Raw genomic sequence first — 20,893 nt, forward strand, 5'->3', positions numbered from 1 at the left:
GCTGGGATTAAATAAATGTATTCCTCCTGTAGTATTAGCTCTATTTTCATGTCCCAGTGAATCGAATGGCCTATTGGACTGGAGTGCTTCTTTTTGCTTCTGTAGTTAAAGGTGTGTATCTTACATTGTTTCAAATTAGGAAAGATTTGAACCGCAGTAGGATCATGGTGGTTTCAAAGGTCTGTTATTGTAAAAAAAAAAAAAAAAAAAAAGAAGAAGAAGAAGAAGAAGAAGAAAAGAAAAGACAGACAAAGGCAGTGGACAATCTACATAATTACAGGGCAATAATATTCTGCTGACCCTACAACACCATGACCTCTCTAGGTTAAGTCAATGTGTTAACTGATGATCTACAAACACTCTGGAATTCTTCAGTTGATTTTGAACAGCTGTGCAGAGGGCACTGACCAAACACACAGAGGAATATGTGTTAATGAACAAACAAAAATTATTTTTCAACAAAAAAATGGCAGAAAAGCTTAATAAGCTTTAGTGTGTCTTACTTTTTTTTTTTTTTTTTTTATCTTTGACACATTACTTTGCTAAATAAACAGTACTGACTAAGCAAGACCCCACAAGCTCTAAGAAACATTATACACCATTTACTTTATCTGTAAAAGTATTTCTTTTTTCTTTTTCTTTTTTTGGACTAAAAAGATTGCATCAAGGGGGAGACAGAGGACCAAATGGGAACAGTATCTCTTTTCTTTGAGAATTACATGAAGAGTGAGCTAAATATGAGGGAGGAAAGCATGCATGAGTGGTAGGCAGTGCCGGAGTGTGGTTGTTCATGAGGGTATGAGCTCCTAGCCCCCAAGGGTGCAAACCCTGTCAGAGAGATCATAATAAACTGTCATCTGTACCGCCAGGGGCTAAAGTTCTATGCTGGTGCTGAGACCACAGGAAGACTGAAATGCTAAGTGATGCCACACTTTAGAGGGCTTCTGTACTGTGAACACACGAGCCTGAAGATAAGAGTGAATTTATTTCCAAAAAATATCAGCGCCCAGAGATCAGATACTAGAAAGCTGTACACAGAGATCAGTATACTGAATAGCAAATCCATTCCTATTATTTTGGCTCTCCTATTTATACAGTTAGGCCCATAATTTGTTGTAGTTTCTGTAGTTTTGCCTGTGTACACCACCACAGTCAACTTTGCATCAAACAATCAATATGTGGACAAACAGCAGACTTTCAGCCTTCATTCAGTGGGTTTTACCAACAAAAAAACAACTGCTTATGAATTACAGTGGTATAGATAGTCCCCCATTTTCAGAGGCTTAAAATTAATTGGACAATTAGCTGGCAACCAATTTCATGACCACGTAAGGCTTCTTCTGTTGTGATTTCATAATACATGGACATAAAATCTGAAGTTCATTTCAAAGTTTTCCATTTATATTTAACAGCTTATCATTGTCATTTTAAACATGACGACCAAAGAGGTGTAGATACAACTGAGGAATGTCATGATTAGACTGAAAAACCAAAATACAACTAGATAGCAAAAGCTTTATGAATATCAGCAGTCAGGCACATGTTTGGAAAGAATGAATCCATTGGCCAGCTCAGCAAAGTTAAAAGACCACAGGAAACAACTAAAGTGCATGATGACAGAATTCTTTCCATGGTTTAGAAAAACAACTTTGCAGCATCTAACCACGTCAACAAAACTCTCAAGGAGATGGGCACATCATTGCCAAAGTCTACACTCAAGTGTTTACAAGAAGACCCAAAACACTGGTTACATTCAAGAACAGGAAGCCCAAATTAGACTTTGCCAGAAACTTTGCCAAAAATATCCAAAAGAGCCAGCACAACTCTGTTAAAAAAAATCTTCGGACAGAAGAAATCAAGATTCACTTGTACCAGAATGATAGGAGGAGGAATGTATATGGAAAAGGAGAGAAACAGGTCATGATCATGAACACTGGAGGTAATGTTATGGCATGGGCCTCTATGGCTCCCAGTGGAACCAGGTCACTAGTGTTTATTGATGATGTGACTGCTGATTGAAGCATCAGAATGAATTCTGAAATGTGCAGGGCCTGCTCTCTGCTCAGATGTAGTTTATTATACACAATGTATTATGTATGAACGTTAATGTATCCAGGCAGTGACAACACAACCTTGTATTGAACAAAATGCATATTTATAGGATTAATCTATTACTAAATACATTTTAGGGGAACTGAAATTGCTGTCTGGGATATCTTGCGACGATTGGAATGATTTTTTGTATTGCTTGTTATATTGTTATAGCATACTTAAGTTTTTGTGGCAGAACCAAGAGGTTGGTGGAGTTATCCTGCACAACAGGAGAGTGTGTGGGTAGGTTTAGGCAAGAAAAGCACTTTCATTTCTTGTGCTTGAAGGCATCTTTGAGTGTCTAAGCAAAACAAACCCCTTTTTCTAACCTTATAAGAATGATGTGAGGGCTTTGAAACAATAACAAACCTTAATTAATGTTTGAGTTGCCAGCACACTTTCACTCGATAACAAAAAGTACAAATGTCACTTGCTGGCCTGGGGAGGGGTGGTGGGGGTGGTGGTGGTCAAGTATACATGCTCATAGCCATGTGAGGAATTCTTCACATCCGCCTCTCAATTTCATGGCAAATTTCCTCCAGGACTACATATGTTTGGGGAATGTAAAGTAAAGCAGCAGGGGGCAGTTCTCCTGGATTAAGTCAGCTCATCAGTTTATCATTCATCAGACAGCAGGAGTTTGAGTACAGAAAAAAAAAGCAGGAGGAAAAATCCCTAATTTTCTACAGCCATACCTTCCTTTGTACTTCAGGATTAACGACAGGGCTGAGAGAACCTGATGAGTTTAAAGCTTCAGAGGAGAGCAGGGTGAAAGAAAGCCAGATCAGAACAGAGATACCATTAGAGAATCTCATAAATCAAGAGTGCTTATGGCGGGGGAATACGCTCTTAAAGACCATCTGGACTTTCCAACCCTAACATTTATTTTGAGCTTCCTCCACTGAGAATATGCTTTTAAGGACAGAATTTTCTTCGGTATTACTGCACTACAAGTGGCTCACTTTCTGTTGTCTCTGCTTTGTCCATTTTATGTCTGTGATTAATAAAAGAGGGTCATGCTTTAGAATAAAAAAAAATGTAAAAAGAAGCAAAGGCCAAGACACCGACCGGCACTGGACCACCACCCCCACATCCACACCCTTCCACTCAAAATTGCACCATTAAAAACAATGTGTCACCCGTTTTCCATGATCATCATGTTCGAGTCAAGCTGACACCCAGGCATCTCAGAAAGATAACCATAATTCTCTCTAAGGCCTTCACAGGCCTCCCAACTTCCTGCAGACACCTCTTCCTTTCTGCGCTTCCTGGTGTTATCATAATCCAGGACCCAGAGTGGACCTTTGTGGCTCATGGCCACGTCTTCCGCTAGCACACGTGTGCGTCACATTATCTGTTGAGAGGCCAGACTCCGCTTCCTGTCAGGTTGTGGAAGGGTTGTGCAGTAATGTCGGGAACAGGAAAAGGAAGTGGACATGACTGGTATAAGATGAGAGAATGGAAGGAACAGAATAGCTTACAATATCTATCCCTGCCTGCTTTCGTAATTTATAAACAACTGTCATATTTAAGTATGAAAGAAAAACCTTTTTGGCAGTATCACAATTTTAAAAACAGAACATCAAGCTAGAAACTAACCGACTTGGTGTAAACAGTTCGAGCATAAAAAAATATAACAGAAAGGACAAACAAAAAAAAGTCAAAAAAGTACGTTGCTGAAGCACCTTAGCTCTATTTCTTTATTTCTCTTTTTTATTTTAAATTTATTGCAGAACATCATTCTTCCAAAAGATGGTGTGTCATTTCATGCTATGTTAGTGGTAGAGAGTGCTGTAGGAAAACTATGGCGCAAAATCCACCATAGGTTTTAAATTAGGTTGAGATCTGGTAATTGTGACCACCATAGCGGAATGTCATCATCACATCATTTAATGGTCCCCACGCAGCATGGATGTGAATATTTTCAACCTCACGTAAACTTTATAAGCCGATCCTTGATTTCATTCTCTTTAAGCAGAATTTGTAGGCCGTGGGCCAGATTTTAGGTGCTGGAAGCGTTCTAGTTGTTGTTTGTAGTCGCTTTGCTTCAAGGGCTTTTGATCAGTTGTGTTTGTCTGTCTCTCTAGAAATCAAAAGGGGAATGGGAATGTCATGTATCTGTAATAACAGGATTTTTGCTTTTAAATGTATCTGCATTTGTAAACAATGACTGGCGACAGCTGCAAAATCTTGGGCCAGATACCTCCTGGCCGCAGAAAAGTCAGCAGGCTCGCTGATGGGTTCAAAGACCACTTGCATCAGGACATAAATGTTTTGTCACAGGATAAAGGTGATCACTCAAAGTAATTTCAAATTGATTTACAGTGACCCTTCCCTCTAAAGAAACAATTGGAGCCAAACAATAAGTGAAAATGCACCCAACAGTGAACCAGAACCACCAGACCTCTCACAGTGGGGTCATGGGTTCAGGTTTTTTCTTTAATTTTCCACCAATCTGTAGCCAGTGCAAAAAAACTGAGAGGTTAAAAAAATGGCAGGAAAAAAAATACAGTGTATGTGCTTGCACATCTACATATTATTGCCCCCCACTTGGCTGTAGCGTGAGTGAAAGTCAAGCCATGAGCTTGGTCTGGCTTTGCACACTTAACTGGGCTTGGAGCTCTTATTTCAATGGATGCCTAAGTAGAGTTTGACTTTGAAGGCTTTGATCCGGAGGCAATGCTATGGCATTTGACTCCTAGCTAAAAAAAAGCAATGTGTCAGACCTCTGGGGTCACTGGGATCACTTATCGCGGCTGAAAATAACCAGTGGCAAGCCACGATTTGGGGAATCTAAAAGAGGGCTGACATTAGCAGGTGCCCTGAGGTGGAATAGAGACAGCTACAGAGCAGGTCACTGACCTTGGACCACAGAGAACTTCTTTTTCTTTTTCAATCTTTTTTTTTTTTAAACCCGAGGGCCTGGTTTCACTTAGCAGAAAGCTTCTTCAGCTGAAACTGGTGAACAACAAATACTTCGCCAAGTATATAAAATGCTGCAAAGTGAGTATCAATAAATGGAGTTCTACAATGAGGTCAGATTTTCTAAAACCATTGTTGTTGTGTTGAAGTATTCTTATGAATGCCATCATCTGAGGTGCGTTTTTGAAACTTGTATAGGAAAATGAAACCAACATAACATATTCTTGTATGACGTTAAACAGCATCAATTATTAAGTAAGTTGCTATATTAAAGATGTAAACATCTATGATGTACCAATCATCACAATATGCAAATATTGGAATTCCTCACAGTGATCTTTGCTAATAAGAAGAATACAGTTTGTTTAAATTAAACACTTTCCAACCTTTGTTTCAGAAGTGTTTTCTGACCTTTGTACAGGAGACTAACATTTCTGTGAAACAACAGGATGGAGATTACCTACTAAAAACGGCTTATTTAGTTTTTGTTTGTTAACAGTTTGAGAATAGTTTAAAAAGCACACATAAAGGTGATTTTCCTATTCAAGAAACTTTTAGGAAGCATTCAAAAAGTTCCTGCCTAGACACTTTTAAACACTGGAGTCACTGATATGTTTTGAACATTGCAGAATAACAGAGGCAGCTTGTGTTTCACTGTACAGAATGGCAACACTGGTGGTCTTTGTGATATATTATGTCACGAGGATCATATAGCATCACTAAAGTCATTTTAAACAACTCAACACCAGTAATGTGCTGTTCCTTGTGTGACACTAGCAGGTGCTCTTTATTTTTGGTCCTTTGTGCTTAGTCTTCTGAGTAACTACGTAAGCTTTTTTTGTCATGTATCATAGCTGACAAATATTTAGTTACTGGATATTTAAAAACTGAATCCATATTATAAGCTTATTCCTAAGAGATATGATGGACAATGGAATTGTCTACACAGCTTTACTGGAGTGAGTGATCAGAACACCAAAATCACCCACTGAGTTTGAGTTCTCAAATCGCTACGAGAGTTCTTGTAGCACAATGCATTAACCTATAGTGCCTATGTTCAGAGATACAGTTTAGGGTGTATTGATAAAGAAAAAAGGCCGTCTCCAAAACAATCCAGTCATGAGCAAGTTCTCTCCTCTTTAGGCCTATAGCTTTACCAAATTTTACCAATACAAGGTAAAAATATGTAATTAATTTTTTTTGAAAAGATAATTTGGTAACTTCATCTTTAAAGCTATATCATTTTAAAGGTTTATGTTTGTCCAATCACATTTTTACATGACAACTGTCACATTGCAACTTTTTTTTTTCACTGTAAATATTGGAAACATTGACGTTCTTTGTGATATACTGCAAATACAGTGAAAAGCCATTGAATTGGACAATTGTTTAACTACATAATTATTTAATTGCCAGTGGCTGCTGAAACACATGTCAACATGTCGTTAGAATATCTCAGTCTAATGAATACTACATAAAAATTCTTTACCAGCATCAAAAATTAAAGGTAAAATCTCACAGAAATGTCCTTTATGTTCGTGGTTTCAAGAGGATTATTGTAACACAGATTTTTGGTGCGCTGTAAAAACATGAAAATGGTTGGAGGAAGACCTTTCGAAGCTAATATATGCTCCCACGAGGACTAACCCATTTCACTTTAATGACCCGATGACCTTTTCTCTTTAACCAAGCTTAGTGCTAAGAACAGCAAAATTGTCAGTACGCTGTTCAGTCGCACACTTGTGTTTTGCAAGGTGTAATGAACACTGCAGGCTCCTAGAGCGGTTTTAGACTCATCATCATCTTGCTAATCCTTAAACCACACACTACTCCTGAGTCAGCTGCTGTTTGCCCAAAAAACAATGGATCCCAATAATGGCACTGGTTCAATAATATTCGATTAAAAAAAATCCAAAAGTTGATCATTTACTGTCAAAGCAACAAATCTTTACATTTGAAAAGCTGCAATCACCAATGTCTTCTTTATTTTTTTTTAACTATTCCTTGATAGTAGCTTTTTGTCAGTTTGAAAAGCATCTACTGACAAGCTTTATGGCACTATCACTTTGATGAAATAAAATATGCCTTATAACCAAATTACAACTATGTGGCTATTTTTATGGTTATAAAGGCCCCAGTCAAAAATCACATGTCAAAACATGTATATGTTGACACACTGTGTATAAAAATATCAATTTGCATAAATTATGCATGTTTTTATTTATTTAAAATTTTACAAACTATTCTACTATAAAATAATTAAATAAATAGAAAATAATTTCATTAATTAGGGAGGCTACTCTTTTAAAACACTGCCTACCAAGACGTTAAAACAATTCCACAGAACAAAAGCTGTCTAAATCTTCTTTGTGTCTTCCATGAACACAAAGGCATATTTGGAAGAAGACAAAGCTGATGACAAAGCTTTTCAGTGTAAAAACATATTAAAGTCTTAAAATATGAAAGGGTGTAAAAGACATGAAGGCGAGTCTGAGGTGGCATGTGAAGGAACAGAGTGCAGAAAAGAGACGGGGAAAGGAGAGACAGATCAATACGAGTCAGGAAATAAGGTAGAAAAGGTTATTTACTTGACATTGATCGGTTGTAGCAGCAGCGGAGCTTGGCCTGTTTCTCTTTTGTTAACCTTTAAGCCCGAGTATACTCACAAATGACGGGGGAGTTAACTAACAGGTGTAATTTATGGATCGAAGGAGGTCACAGTACCTCTGTCACTGACTGGTGATTATATTTTTGCAGCGATGAAGAAATAAGTAAGATCAACAAGCGTGATGAGGATGAGTCCACTCTGAAGACCGATTTTTAGAAAAGGCATTGATTGATTGATTGAATCTTTATTTTGAACATGTTGAAAAAGTATAAAAAAAAAAATAGAATTAAAAGAGACAAATGAACAAAGCAAACAAAAGGAAAACGAGCAACCACAACTCCAAATAACGTCCATGTTCAAAAAGGAGCAGGAAGAAGCATAAGCTTATTTAATCCCACCCCTTTTCCACTATCTAGTATCAATAGACTACAGAAATACCTCCTTGTACCTCCATGGTGAGATATGAACTATTTAGGTCTGAATATGAAATAGACAGAAGTCCCTATTTAAATAGAAGCTGAATTTACTGCACAGTGTGGTATTAGCGTAGTCTACAACAGCAGTTGCCAATCGAATGTACAGTAATAAAAATGTTTAAAGGTTTACCATGAAAAAAAGCAGTTCTTGTATATAATCCTAGTTCTTCTAAGGTAGTCCAGCATCGACACTGAGTTCACGACTGAAACTGTTTCTGATTGTATCGTATTGCTTTTACACAGTAGTATTAAGGCTTGATAGCACGAGTTATTGAATTTTTTTTTAAGTAATCAGTTTTGTAAAATAGTAACTGACCCCGAGTAATTTTTCTGTAGATCCACAGAGAAGTATGGATAGTGAAAAAAAGCATCGTCATTCTTAATGGCATTAGGTCTCAAGATTATCTGTGTTTTATCTTTCTGTATACTAAACAGGATATTTTGAGATTGCAATAATAGCATACTATAAAATAAGTTTGAAATATTATTTTTCTGAAACAGATGCAACGAGTCATGATTTGATATTACATATAGACTTTGACTGTATCAACAAAAGGAACAAGAAGCTTCAATAGTGATATGTGCAAATGATTACCGTAGGCTGCTTTTAGAAGCTGATCTATGCGTGGCACTTCTAAAGTAGGGGAGACCGGGGATAGTTGTAACGTGGGTCAGTTGTAACACTTCCAATTTCTCCAATCAGGGCTAAGTTTCAAATGATGTGACTCATCCTGTGCATGCCCAACTCAGTTCTGCTATCACATGTGAAAAATCAGCACATTTTGTCAAACACAGACAATTTAACACGAAAAAAAGTAATTTGTGTGCCAAAAAGTAAGTTTTTCTACTTTATTTCAATTTCTAATAGCATTATTTGCTTTGCAGTTAAACTCATCAAACTTAAATTGTGTTATTTGTATGTCTATGGGGATATATTCTGTGTAGGTCTTTAGTGCTAATGTTTTAGGCGTTGGCTGTAATGTTAGCTAGTTCATGGCTATAGGAGTCTGGGTCAGTTGTAACAATAATGCAGATGTTACAACTTACCACACTATTACTTTAACTTATATTAAACAAGTTGGGGCAACGACATCAGCAGAGAGAGGTTCACTGGTCGCATTTGTATATGCGGTTAATGCCATTGGCAACACAATTCCTCCACTGTTTGTGTTCCCACACATACATTATGCAGACCACTGTGTCAGAGATGGACCAGTAGGAAGTACTGGTAGTGGAAATAAATCAGGATGGGTGCAAGAAACAGATTTCCTCATCTTTCTGAAGCACTTTGCAAACCACACCAAGGTAAGCCATGATAAAAAGTAATGGAATTGCGATGCTGGTGAACAACTACATTTTTTCAGCTTCATTGTTATGTTCAAAATTGGTGCAAGAGTTGTAGGTTATAATGCCCACTGAGCCAATGGGACCAAACTCAAGGAAGACCAACCAAAATTAATGAAATATTCAGTTGCAGAAAATGTCTTTTTTGGGGGGTTGGTATATGTTCAAAAGTTAGATTTCTGCATTCTGTCACACACACACACAGCTACATAAATGGATGTAAGTGCATTCATGTGTTGAATAAACAAAGATTACATGTTAATGTTTTGTTAGTACCCTTATTTCATTGTGTTACATTTCACACCAGGATATGTTACAACTAACCCAGACTATGGGGTTAATTGTAACATTTCACTCTTTGTGTTTGAGGCCATACCATGCAATGGGTAATTGTGCTGCAGAGAAAATAGCTGCACTATTTAATAGCAGAGACATGTAAATACTTTGCATTACATTTTGAATCCACTACCTTAAAAGAGCTCCAATTTACAGACAGAAATGTCAAAAATGTTACAACTATCCCCGGTCTCCCCTACACTGTTCGATTTAGTCATTAAAAAAAAAAATTATATTTATATAAGCCTGAATTAAGACATTTGCTTATCTATTAATATTTGCGGAAACCGTACGTAGGCAGTAAGCAGGTTTTGTTAGCTTTTACTACAGAGAAGGGTCATATTGTACTCTTGCCGCACATCAACATTACCTGGCCTCAGCCCAATGTGCACCGCTAGACATCCATCATGTCTCTTTTTTAGTCCATGAAGATGGCACAGACCTGATGCACTGAATGAGGAACTATTTGTTCTTCCATATGCCAGTACTTGTAATCGTTTTCTCGGGATCCTGCCAAATTTTGCCCTTTGCCAACAAGGGCCACATGTTTCCACAAAGGAAAGTCTGGCAAGTGGCAAAGATGATTTTGTAATTTGGCTTCAGTAGAAAAAAATCATAATACCACCCATGTTAGTGCAAGCATATCATTGTCCGACTTTATTTTTTCTTCTTTTTACCATTCAGTACATAAAGTTACATATTCCTATACCATTACAACACCATATACCACATTTACAATAAAAAGCATTGTTCCTGATTTCAGAGATGTTTTACTTTCTCTCTGTAAGTTGGCGTGTATTAGATGCCCATCCACCTTAAGGCATTTGTGTGAACAACCTCACTCATCCTTCTGTTTAGCCTCTTTAAGGCTCTGTAACTTAAAGAAGTGGGATTTTTGTCATTGGCCACATTAACTTACTGAAACTTAGCCAGCCCCACTGAGTTGGCAGGGCTGCTAAATAAACATGGATTGGTTGCTCAGGTTCACAACCTCTTCACGAGGCACAACCGTGTGCTCTAATGGAAACATTCAATGCCGTGCCAAACGCTGTCTTTTTTTCCCTCTTTGTTACACTCCTGAATTGCATTTAGTGAGACAAAAATGGCTGCATACACAAAACACATGGAGGGAAACACTTATGCTAAACAATGAATGCTTGAGTAAATGCCTGCCCGGACTTGTCACAAGGGTTATGAAACACTATCAGAAAGTAAAGTGTAACAAAAAATACATACATACATATTTTAATGTCTTTACACAGGTGTATGGGCGTAAGCACTTCTCAGAAATCAGTCCATTGTGTATTCCGGTGACTCATTTTTAGAGAGGAAGTAGACCCATGGGGTGAGCTGACCCTAAAAGAGCTGGGAAATTTGTTTTTTCGCTCCTGAACTTGGCTATATCTCACTTTCCAGAGGTGCCTGTCCCACTCACTCACTCTCAAGGACCAAGCCAATCTCCCTTTGTAAATAGAACTATGTTTTATAATTCCACCTCTCTCTCAGATGACCATATCAATAATGCAGAGGAACCACATCTGTCCAGAACCATGAGATTATTTCTCTGATTTGGGCTGACAGTTATGGTAATAGTTTGGCAAACAATCTACTCCAGCAACAATGACCACAGATTACAGCTGTTTTCAGATCAAAGAGACTGCAGAGCGGCCCATGATTGATTGCTCACCAAGAGACAGAGTCAGGCAGTTCAGCCCCCCACATCTCACTTTAGCCTCTCTAGTCTGATAATGGAAACATTCCTTTATTTTTAATCTTCCTGGATTCTGTTATAATTTGGATACCAGAGGGTCCACTTAATACTTTGCTTTCTAGGCTTAGCTGCATTTCTTTCAAATAAACAGTTTGTTTATGAGTAATTTAATTGTATTGGAAAGAAGTGCTATGTAAGAGACACAAGATATAATACTTTGACAACAAACTGAGACACAATGTGAGCGCCTTACTCCCACCAGGGGCATCAACACTATGCATTCGCTGCACAGTATACATAAGATCAGCTGTACTGTCTGGATTTATTTTTATTTGTGGGGTGTAGAAAATGTATATTATGCACCAAAAGTTACGTAATGGTTACTTTTGACTAAATGTTAAATACAGTATAAATGCTTTTGATTATGCTGTGTCAATGAACAAGGTTAAGCTTAGTGCTTAGCCTTCATAAAACTTAAAATGTCCTCACACATGCACAGCATAAACCTTTAATGTAAAACTGACACAGTTGCTTGGCGCTCGTCACTGTAAAGAATTTGTGTATAAACACCTTAGCTATTCAACAAAGCAGCTCATTATTTATTAATGACACAAAAGCTGTAACACCATTTGACTAATATGAATTTGCATATTTATTAAAACAGGAGACATTTGTGATTAATGGGATCCAGCCATGTCACATGTGGATTGGGGGAAAAAAAATTGTACCTCTTGTATCGCTACCCAAACTACCAAGACTAGTGTGAATTACTGCTTAAGCTGTGTTATACACTCTTGGGACCCCTTGTGAAGCTTTACACAAAACAGATAAATAATATATTGTTTAATGACAACAGGATCAACTTTAAAAACGTGCACAAGTTGTAGGTTGAGGAACACACTTTACAATACAACATACAACATTACCTGAGATTACGTTAATTACAACTTGGTTGACTTATTGAACTGTAAAATCTTGGGGGGGTGCTGGCTTGTCTCGGCCTGATTCAAATGTAACCTATAAAAAATGGGGAAAAATAAAAAAGAGAATAAAAAATTGTCTTGACGACAAGGACATTGTCAGATAAGTGGAGAAGGGCAGCCAGAGAGCTATTTAGAGTGACGGTAAATGGCCTTTTTACCATTCCAGCTACCCCTGCACCCCCTTCCCCCGTTTAGGGATGGCATTAGAGACTGCAGACTGACATACATTTTTTATAGCTTCATAAAGTCGTCCAATGACCAGGTCACCCTTCTCATAACTAGGGAGCAGAACGCTTGAAAAAAGCCATTCATCACCATGAAAGGGCCTGCTTGTCCAAGCGCCTTCAAACATGCACACAGTCTGGCAAGAGACGCTCAGCACAAATGCTAACGTACTTCTGCCACTAATGCCAGATGACCTTCTCACATCTATTAGCGAGCTGGCTGACACAGAGGGTAGAGACGAGCCCTTCTTGTCTCCTGCAAAGATTTCAATGACAAGGAACAGAAAATATCATGCATGATAATGGCCGTTGCCTCCAACAAAGCAATCTTTCCCATTTTTTTAAACAATACAAGGTGATGTCAGGTGAATATGAAATAATCCATGATTAATTATACACACAAGAAATCTTTGTCTCCAAGTTTATTGCCCTGTAAATTAGTCGTTATTGTAGAGGTGCAGTTAGAGGTAATATAACAGAATAACATGACATGCTTTTTTAGATGTCCCCTTTGATTTGGCAAGTCACAAGGACCTCCGGTGTCGAACTGGAACGCCCCTCACAGACAAACCATCAGACCACCAAACCCCATTAGTGTGCAATTAGTGACAGCTGGTGGGTTGTCAGCTTGGTAATGGCCTCAAAAGGAGTACCCATGGAATACAAAAACCACCAGTGATGCAATGGATTAAACCTTGGCAATAACAGTCAAAACAGAGAGCTAGTTATACAGAGACTCATGGCCATAGATCTCCAATTCCAAAAGTATAACATGCACAACACAATGTTGTCTAATACCACCAATCTGTATTATTGCTGTTTTTTAATGCATGACATTAGAGCAACAATGACTGAATGCCGGGCCCTGTGAAAATGTAAATATATTCAGCTAATCTCATTTTAACCAAAGGTGTTCTATTTTGGTACTCTAACAGTTCCTCCTCTTGCTGGCCTTTCAATTCAAAAGCAAGGGCTAAGCTATGAGGCACAAGAGGTGGATGGCCTGAGAGGGAGAGGGAGGCAGGGAGAGGGGGGGTGAAGTAGTTTAATAATTTATTTAAGAGGGAAAGAAAGCAGCCAAGGGGAACAAATAGTGTTTCTCCCAGAACCAAGCCCCTCTGACCCCAGCCCTGCGTACCTGAAGCCCAAGCCCCATCGCATTAGTGAAATTCTTATTTGATGGCATTTTAATATTCTGCCTTGATGACTTTTTAGCAACATTTACTTTCGGAGGTCTTGAGTGCTTCCCCCAGAGGAAATGAAACATGTCAAAACCCATTACGAAAAAATCAAAATTTAAATACTTCAGCCGTGTTAGCGGTAATACACACAATCCCCACCGCTCAGAGGCAAGGCTCACAAACACTCATCTGCTTGCCGGCTCGTAATGAGTCTGTTTGATGGGTAAGCGATTTGTGGGTCACCGAGCATACGTTACAGATCCAATTTAACCCTTGATTGCTTGTACTCTGGAGGACCTGGGAAAACGTGTTATTGAAATTTAATACCAGATCATTTCTTCTTCCTCCCATGCAGGGACAAAGGTATGCTTACATGACTCCTTCGATGGCCCGCGCAGATGTGGGAGGCGGTGGGAAAAGCAGCCAAGGAGGGAAGGGAGAGACAAGACAACAGAGAAAAACAAAGACAGTTTTATGCATGAAGGTAATCCTTGCTTCATCTGCAGGTCTTGCTAAACACCAATCCAATTAGCCCCTGAGGGCGCTACACTAAGCACCACCATGGTTGAATATGTGCTTTCTATTGTGTGATACATCAATTTTACAATAACAGTTAGAGCAGTTTGCCATTGGTTGTTAATGTTGACACAGAAAAAAGATGATTTATAGTAATTGTGCCAAAACAAGAGAAAAAAACACTGGTATGTTTTGGGGCAGAATTAAAATGATGAAAATAGTCACTATGGAGTTTCTCATGAAAGAAAATAGCTAGCTCCCCCCCCCCCACCAACATCACCCAAAAAACATGCATTATGGGAAACTTCTATTCAGCCCACGTGCTTGTGTGTGCACATGAGCATTATTTTACTAAGCTAAATGTTTGTATTTTTTTTTTAACATTTTCTATGCTTGGTATGCATCACCCAGTGAAATGAGCGCCATCCATTACAAAAGCTAGTTTTTTGCCAAGCAACATCATTTAGTTTGGTGATAAAGACAATTACAATTTTGCCACTTTGTAATTTGAGAGAAATACGGTGCATCCTTGAACAAGACGCTGACATGTACCATGATGACTTATTAGTCATTGAATAACAGTGTCCAACAACACTTTAAAATATAAATGAAAGGTTTTAAACTGAAACCAAAATATTTTGGTTATAGGGGGAAATTGGGAAACTATTTTTAACAGGAGTACTTGAGATTATTTAAAGTAGTATTAAAAAGTTATTTGTTATCAGTGTTGTTTAAATAAGAGTTACCATCATTTAAAAAAACTCTGATTACTGCTGTAACTCCGAATAGACTGGTATATAAGACTGGGGAGCTAATTGAGAGCTCAAGTGAGCAGTCAGCTGGCTGGCATGGCTCATTCACAGTATTTGTCATTAGACCCGACTGCAGGGAGAATAGAGTGCACAGCACCATTCGTGTGTAACCAAGATTTATGCTAATGTCTCCCTACATATGCTTATTCTACATATCTATATTAAACTTAATAGACTGTTACATTGCTTCTTAACCTCAGCTTCCATACATGATTACCTTTTCTGATTTCTTTGCAAAATGGCATATAAACACGGGGCAAGGATTTTATCAGCGTGTCAGTGAGTTTGTTTCCAGTGGCAGCCCATGGCTCTCATAATCGTTTTGATACTTCAGGGACTCTATCAGAAATGCCTGCCTAAGAGGCAACAGTTAACATGTCACTCTGTAATTTCCCAGAAAGCTTAGTGTATGCCGGCATTTTCACTCACAGTAGTTGCGGTGAAGGATCAGAGATTCTATAAATTTACACAACTACATTTCTTTTACAAATAAGAAAAAATATTACTAAAGTCTATACTCCATGCAGCACATCTTACAATAGATTCAGGAGAACCATGTGTAACAGAAATATAATTATTTTCATTTATTTCTGTTCACACTATATACGTAATATATACATGTACACGATCAATCAAACGTTTAGGGTCACCAGGGCTTTTGATAAGAAGTGGTGTACATCAAATGCATTGCAGTGAATGTAGTCATGACACTATGAAGGTTAGAAATAATGATTTTTCACATGAAACAGGAATGCAATGGTAGCAGCCACGGTTGCCATCATTGACATTACATACGTTAATTATATATGTTAGTTTCATCCCGTGCTTTCTGAATAGGGTTTCTCTTGGGGGTGACTATGCATTGGATGACCAGATGTCAACAAACTAACTGTGGGACAAAGAGTATGTTTGTGTGGGACAACATGGGACATGATGCTAATGCCAAGAGGGGTTTAGCATTTGAACGATCAGTGTATTTCTATTTGAATGTGACATTCCCAACGTCCTGGCTACAAACTAATATTATCACTGATCAGTGGTCAGGAAGTGGCAGTGGTAAACAAAAGCATTTAACAATAAAAAATACCAAAAAAAAGCATGATGAAGGTGCATGGTGCATGGGAAGGAAACAGCCATACATTAAACATCCCAACTAAATAAAACACTTCACATACCTCCACATATTGTTCTGCTACCTATGGGGAGATGCCAAAGGGTGTGGAGTCTAATGCAGCTAAATAGCCCAAAGAGCTGGAAAGCCTGAGTCTGGACAGTAAAATTGAGATTAAATCCGGTCCAGTTACAGCCTTACTCTGAAGGGTAATTCTAAGATCCCATTAGAGCTTGCCTCACCATAGAGCACTCCGACCCAGTCAAAACAATGCAGTTTCTTCAGCACTAGTCTCATGTAAAATAGCTAATAGCTAATGCTAATATTTCATATTAGTTTATACAGAGAACACCATATTTTATTTTCATGGTTTCATGTATGCATTTATTTTTAAAGTTGAATTAAAAAGGAAATAGTGCGAGCTCAATTTGAATGAAGTACAGGAATGGTACCTGGCTCATAAACTTACATCCACTGAAAGCAGATCTTCTTGCACAGACTTCAACACACTTTGCTGCCATGTTTCTATAATAACCCACAAAGCACAAATCAAACACTGGCTAAGCATTTTGTGATAACCAGTATTGTTTTTGTTTTTTGTTTGTTTGTTCCACAGCCATTGTTGGGTTTCTTGGTAAGGGAGATTGGGGTTTGGGGTATTCTAATACCTCAGTGTTAGCAGAGGTGGCTTTAGGCTCTTTAGATGGTGAAGTGTCAGATTTAAGGGGTAAATTTTCAGGAGGGTGTGCGGCAGAACTAATGTGCTGGTGAGCTAACTTTCCAGAAAATGCAAAGAGGAGGATTTATCACATGCCCATTTGTCATTTTAGTGATTTGCCCAAAGCTAAGAAGAGCCACAATTTGGGTCTGCCATTGACAATACAAAACTATTAATATTTAGCATTGTTTAAATCGTCAAATTAGACAAGCAAAGCAGAATTTTTAACAAAATGTAGAGTTTAGAAAAAGGGCTATAGTTTGCAAGGCAGACCATTGCCATTTAAAACTTACACGGAGTGATTTGCTTAGAGGTCTGTTTTCATAAAAGCATAAGTTACTGTTTTCTCAGCTTTGAAATTTTTAAACTTCGACCAAATCAGAACAAATCTTTCATTTACATACTTTTACCACTTAGTCTTTTTTTGGAACATGCATTCACACACTTCCAAGTTTTGTGGACTTAATAAACATTTTTAAAGCAACAGATTTTCAAATTAAATAAAAAAAATTCACTTGCCTTTCATTTGAAAACTTGCAAAATTTTATATTTTACCAGTGTATTAATTGTTATATCACAATAAGTGATATCTTTACTTAAAGCTACAAAAAGAGCTTCAACACAGTATTGATGCTTTGTACAACAACAAGCCATGCAATGCAGGCCAGAGATCCACTTGCCCTGAACAGACTCCAGGCTCTCACTTTACACTCCATGCACTTTCGACTCCCTTTTTCTCCCAGACTACCCACTTTGCCAGGCTCTTGACTTACAAATTGCTGCTTTAGACTTGGTTTCATTGTAATGGCTTTCTAAAAGAAACATCTGAAAAAAGCTCACTCGGGCGCTTATGCCCCCCATGCAATACAGCAAAGCTGGTCTTTGGCTAACAGTCAACACACTGTTTCCGCTTGTCCCTCAAAGTAATAACCTCAGCACTGTCAATAACCTCTCTATCCATTCTTTAACCTTCCCATCTTTTCAATCTACTTGGACGACTTCCAAGAACCACGAAAAAAGTTAAAATGCCCTGGACATAAGCCCTCAATGGCTCAGCGTAATTCCCTCTTTAAATGTAAGACAAAAATATCAGGGCTCTTTAGCATGCCAATGAGACTGCACATAGAGAAGTGTTCCCAGTGGACGGGTGACAGGAAGAAGGGCAAGTCCCTTCTTTGCAAAAGGAGTCTCTGTGTGAAGAAGATTATTGAAAAAAGGAACCATTTGAGGTGACACACATGCACACAATTACCTACATATTAGGCCAATATGCATATATTGACACTTTAAAGACACACTTTTATTTGATACCTAATTTTAGAGTTAATTCTGCTATAAAATGTCCAGAATATGATAATATGCTTTATCGTATAATATATCTCAGCAACAAGAGTCAAGGTCTCCTCTTGTAAGTGTTTTAATCGGCAGCAGAACATTTACCCTTTGGACCATAATAACACCAAGCTTTCAAAAGTGCAATCTGATTGAAAGCCGTGCAAACCCCTTTTTAGGCTAACTAAAGCCTAAAATACCACTCCACTCAATAGCCTTGTACATTCCATCACACTCACCAGGGCTAAGAATTAAAAGAGTAATCCAATGAAATATTAATTAATTCATTGTGGCATTTTCACTTAAGTGCACCATTTTCATAATTGTTCCATAAATTATATTTTCCACTACATTTGCCTTGGATGGATAATTAATTTCTGGCTTTACCCTTTTCAGTTTGATTATGTTTATGGAAACTGCAGAATGAAAATGTTTGTGTGTCTTTTTACACACAAATTTAGCAGAGCTTTTATGCGTGCCAAAATGTGATACTTATTTGCTCAACTGTGTGTATGACAATTTCACACCTAAGTTACAGAGTCATGAGGGTCACAGCCAAACACAGTCTTACTGTACAGTCCCTGAGAGCTGAAGCTACATGATTCAAGATGAACTATAAAACTAAACAAAATGTTACAGGGCTTCCATGAAAAGATCAAAAACACCATGTGATTTAAATCTCACCAGTCTCCCCTTCAAGGTCATCTTCTGCTGCTATTTTTAGATTGACCTTAATGACCACTCGCACTCTTATCATGCCCTTAGTTTTGTGCCTTGAAAATTAATTGCTGATGGGAATCCTTTGACACTGTAACAATAAAGCATCACATCAAGAAATCCCAACATCTTCAACATTAGAAAGAAATCTGTATAAATATATAAGAATAAATTTGTATATACCATATTTTCCGCACTATAGGGCGCCCTTAAAATCTTTTAATTTTCTCAAATGACAGTGCGGCTTATAATCCGGTGGGCCTTATGTATGAATTCTGGTTGTGCTTACTGACCTCGAACCAATTTTATGTGGTACACGGCTCTCAGAAATCTGTCAAAAATGTTTTAGTACGACTTTGGTAAGCTATGAAGCTGCACCGCATTACGGCTATGAGTCAGGAGCCTCGCAGAGTGGTCTGGGTCCAAAACTCTGTCCGCTTCAGGTCCCAAAGTCAAACGAACACTGTGGCATCACAGAGAGTTAAAAACTGTCTAAATTCTTTCATGTTTCATAAAATGATGAGTGTTGCTGCTTTACCAGGTGTAACAATTAAGTTTAACATCCAGGCATCCATGAAAACTGAATTTATTACATTTAACAGAGTTAGAAGTTAGCAGGAAGTTAGCTCGCTAATTTCCACCTAAACATGATATACCATTTTCTGAAAAAATTAAAACGTACAGCTCTGCTATTACTTTTGTTACAGGAACACAATGAAGACAGAAAACTAAACAGCAGTGACGTTTGTAGGGTTACTGAAGTTTGGCTTGCTGGTATATAATGATGTGCTACGTGATCGTAGCGACACATCTATGTTAGCATAACATAAACAGTGAAGCTGGAGGAAAAATGCTAATGCTTGTTTCGCTTAATGCGCCTTATGTATGAAAACAGACCCGTTCATCGACAGTGCGCCTTATAAGTAGGTACGCCTTATGGTCTGAAAAATATGGTAAAGGCTTTGCTGATGTCAGAAGTCAGAGGAAAATTAACAGACTGCTTCAATTCGATAGAAAGACAAAAGGAAATCAAATAACCACTCGTTATAACCAAGATATGCAAAAGAGCATCTCTGAATGAACCTTGAGTCAGATGGACTACAGCAGCAGAAGTCCACACCGGATGCTGCTCCTGACATCTAGGAACAGGAATCTTCAATGTGGGTACAATGTGTAAAAGAAAATTTATGCAAATGTTGCTTGGTCTGATGATACTTGATTCCTGATATGATAGTCGGATATGACAATTGATGCAAACAAGATAAAAGCTCATGATGGGGTAATGGCGGAGATATTTGGCAGGGTCTTTATTATCAGATGAACATTCATGTCAATATGGAACGAAATCTCTCAGGATTGTTTCCAGCACCTTATTAAACACACACATACTTTAGTGTTTTGGTGTCGCTATCACTGCACTCTTGAGCGTTGTTTCCAGCTGAAATAGGCAATTGTTTTCAGCAACACAGTTGCGATACAACCTATTAAATTCCACGTGACTACCAACAAGAAGAAACATCAGAAACAAAGTAGCCTTGAACATTTATGTTAATGGTCTAATGAAATGTTAATTGCACTAGATTAATCCAAAAGAACTCTCAAGAAACAAGTATTTGCTTGGTAACATAAGGTGTTTCCACACATGTGCTAAAGCTGTGATTTTTCTTTATAACTGTTTCCATTCTTAGTATTTAAGAATAGAAATATCCTTATCAGTCTGAATCAGACATTACACCTTCTTTAACCTGCCAGCTCTCTCCAATCGAGCCTATGTGACGTCCACTTGCGCTTGCGTGAGAATAGAGAGGACA

At 38.0% G+C, this 20,893-nt stretch overlaps 1 protein-coding gene across 1 annotated transcript in view; it reads left to right on the forward strand.

Annotated features, from left to right (window-relative positions):
• The window catches only part of lysmd4 (LysM, putative peptidoglycan-binding, domain containing 4), a 125,295-nt gene that overhangs the window by 36,898 nt on the left and 67,504 nt on the right, over positions 1–20,893 (forward strand). Inside the window, exon 4 of the mRNA XM_085461756.1 lies at positions 14,232–14,360. Within this exon, the coding sequence (XP_085317882.1) occupies positions 14,232–14,360 (129 nt within the window). The remainder of the gene's footprint in view (positions 1–14,231; positions 14,361–20,893) is intronic.

The sequence above is a fragment of the Copadichromis virginalis genome, linkage group LG7 (assembly GCF_057382275.1).
Source record: "Copadichromis virginalis isolate Kocher_CV1m ecotype Utaka linkage group LG7, C_Virginalis_male_GT1.1, whole genome shotgun sequence".
NCBI lineage: Eukaryota > Metazoa > Chordata > Actinopteri > Cichliformes > Cichlidae > Copadichromis > Copadichromis virginalis.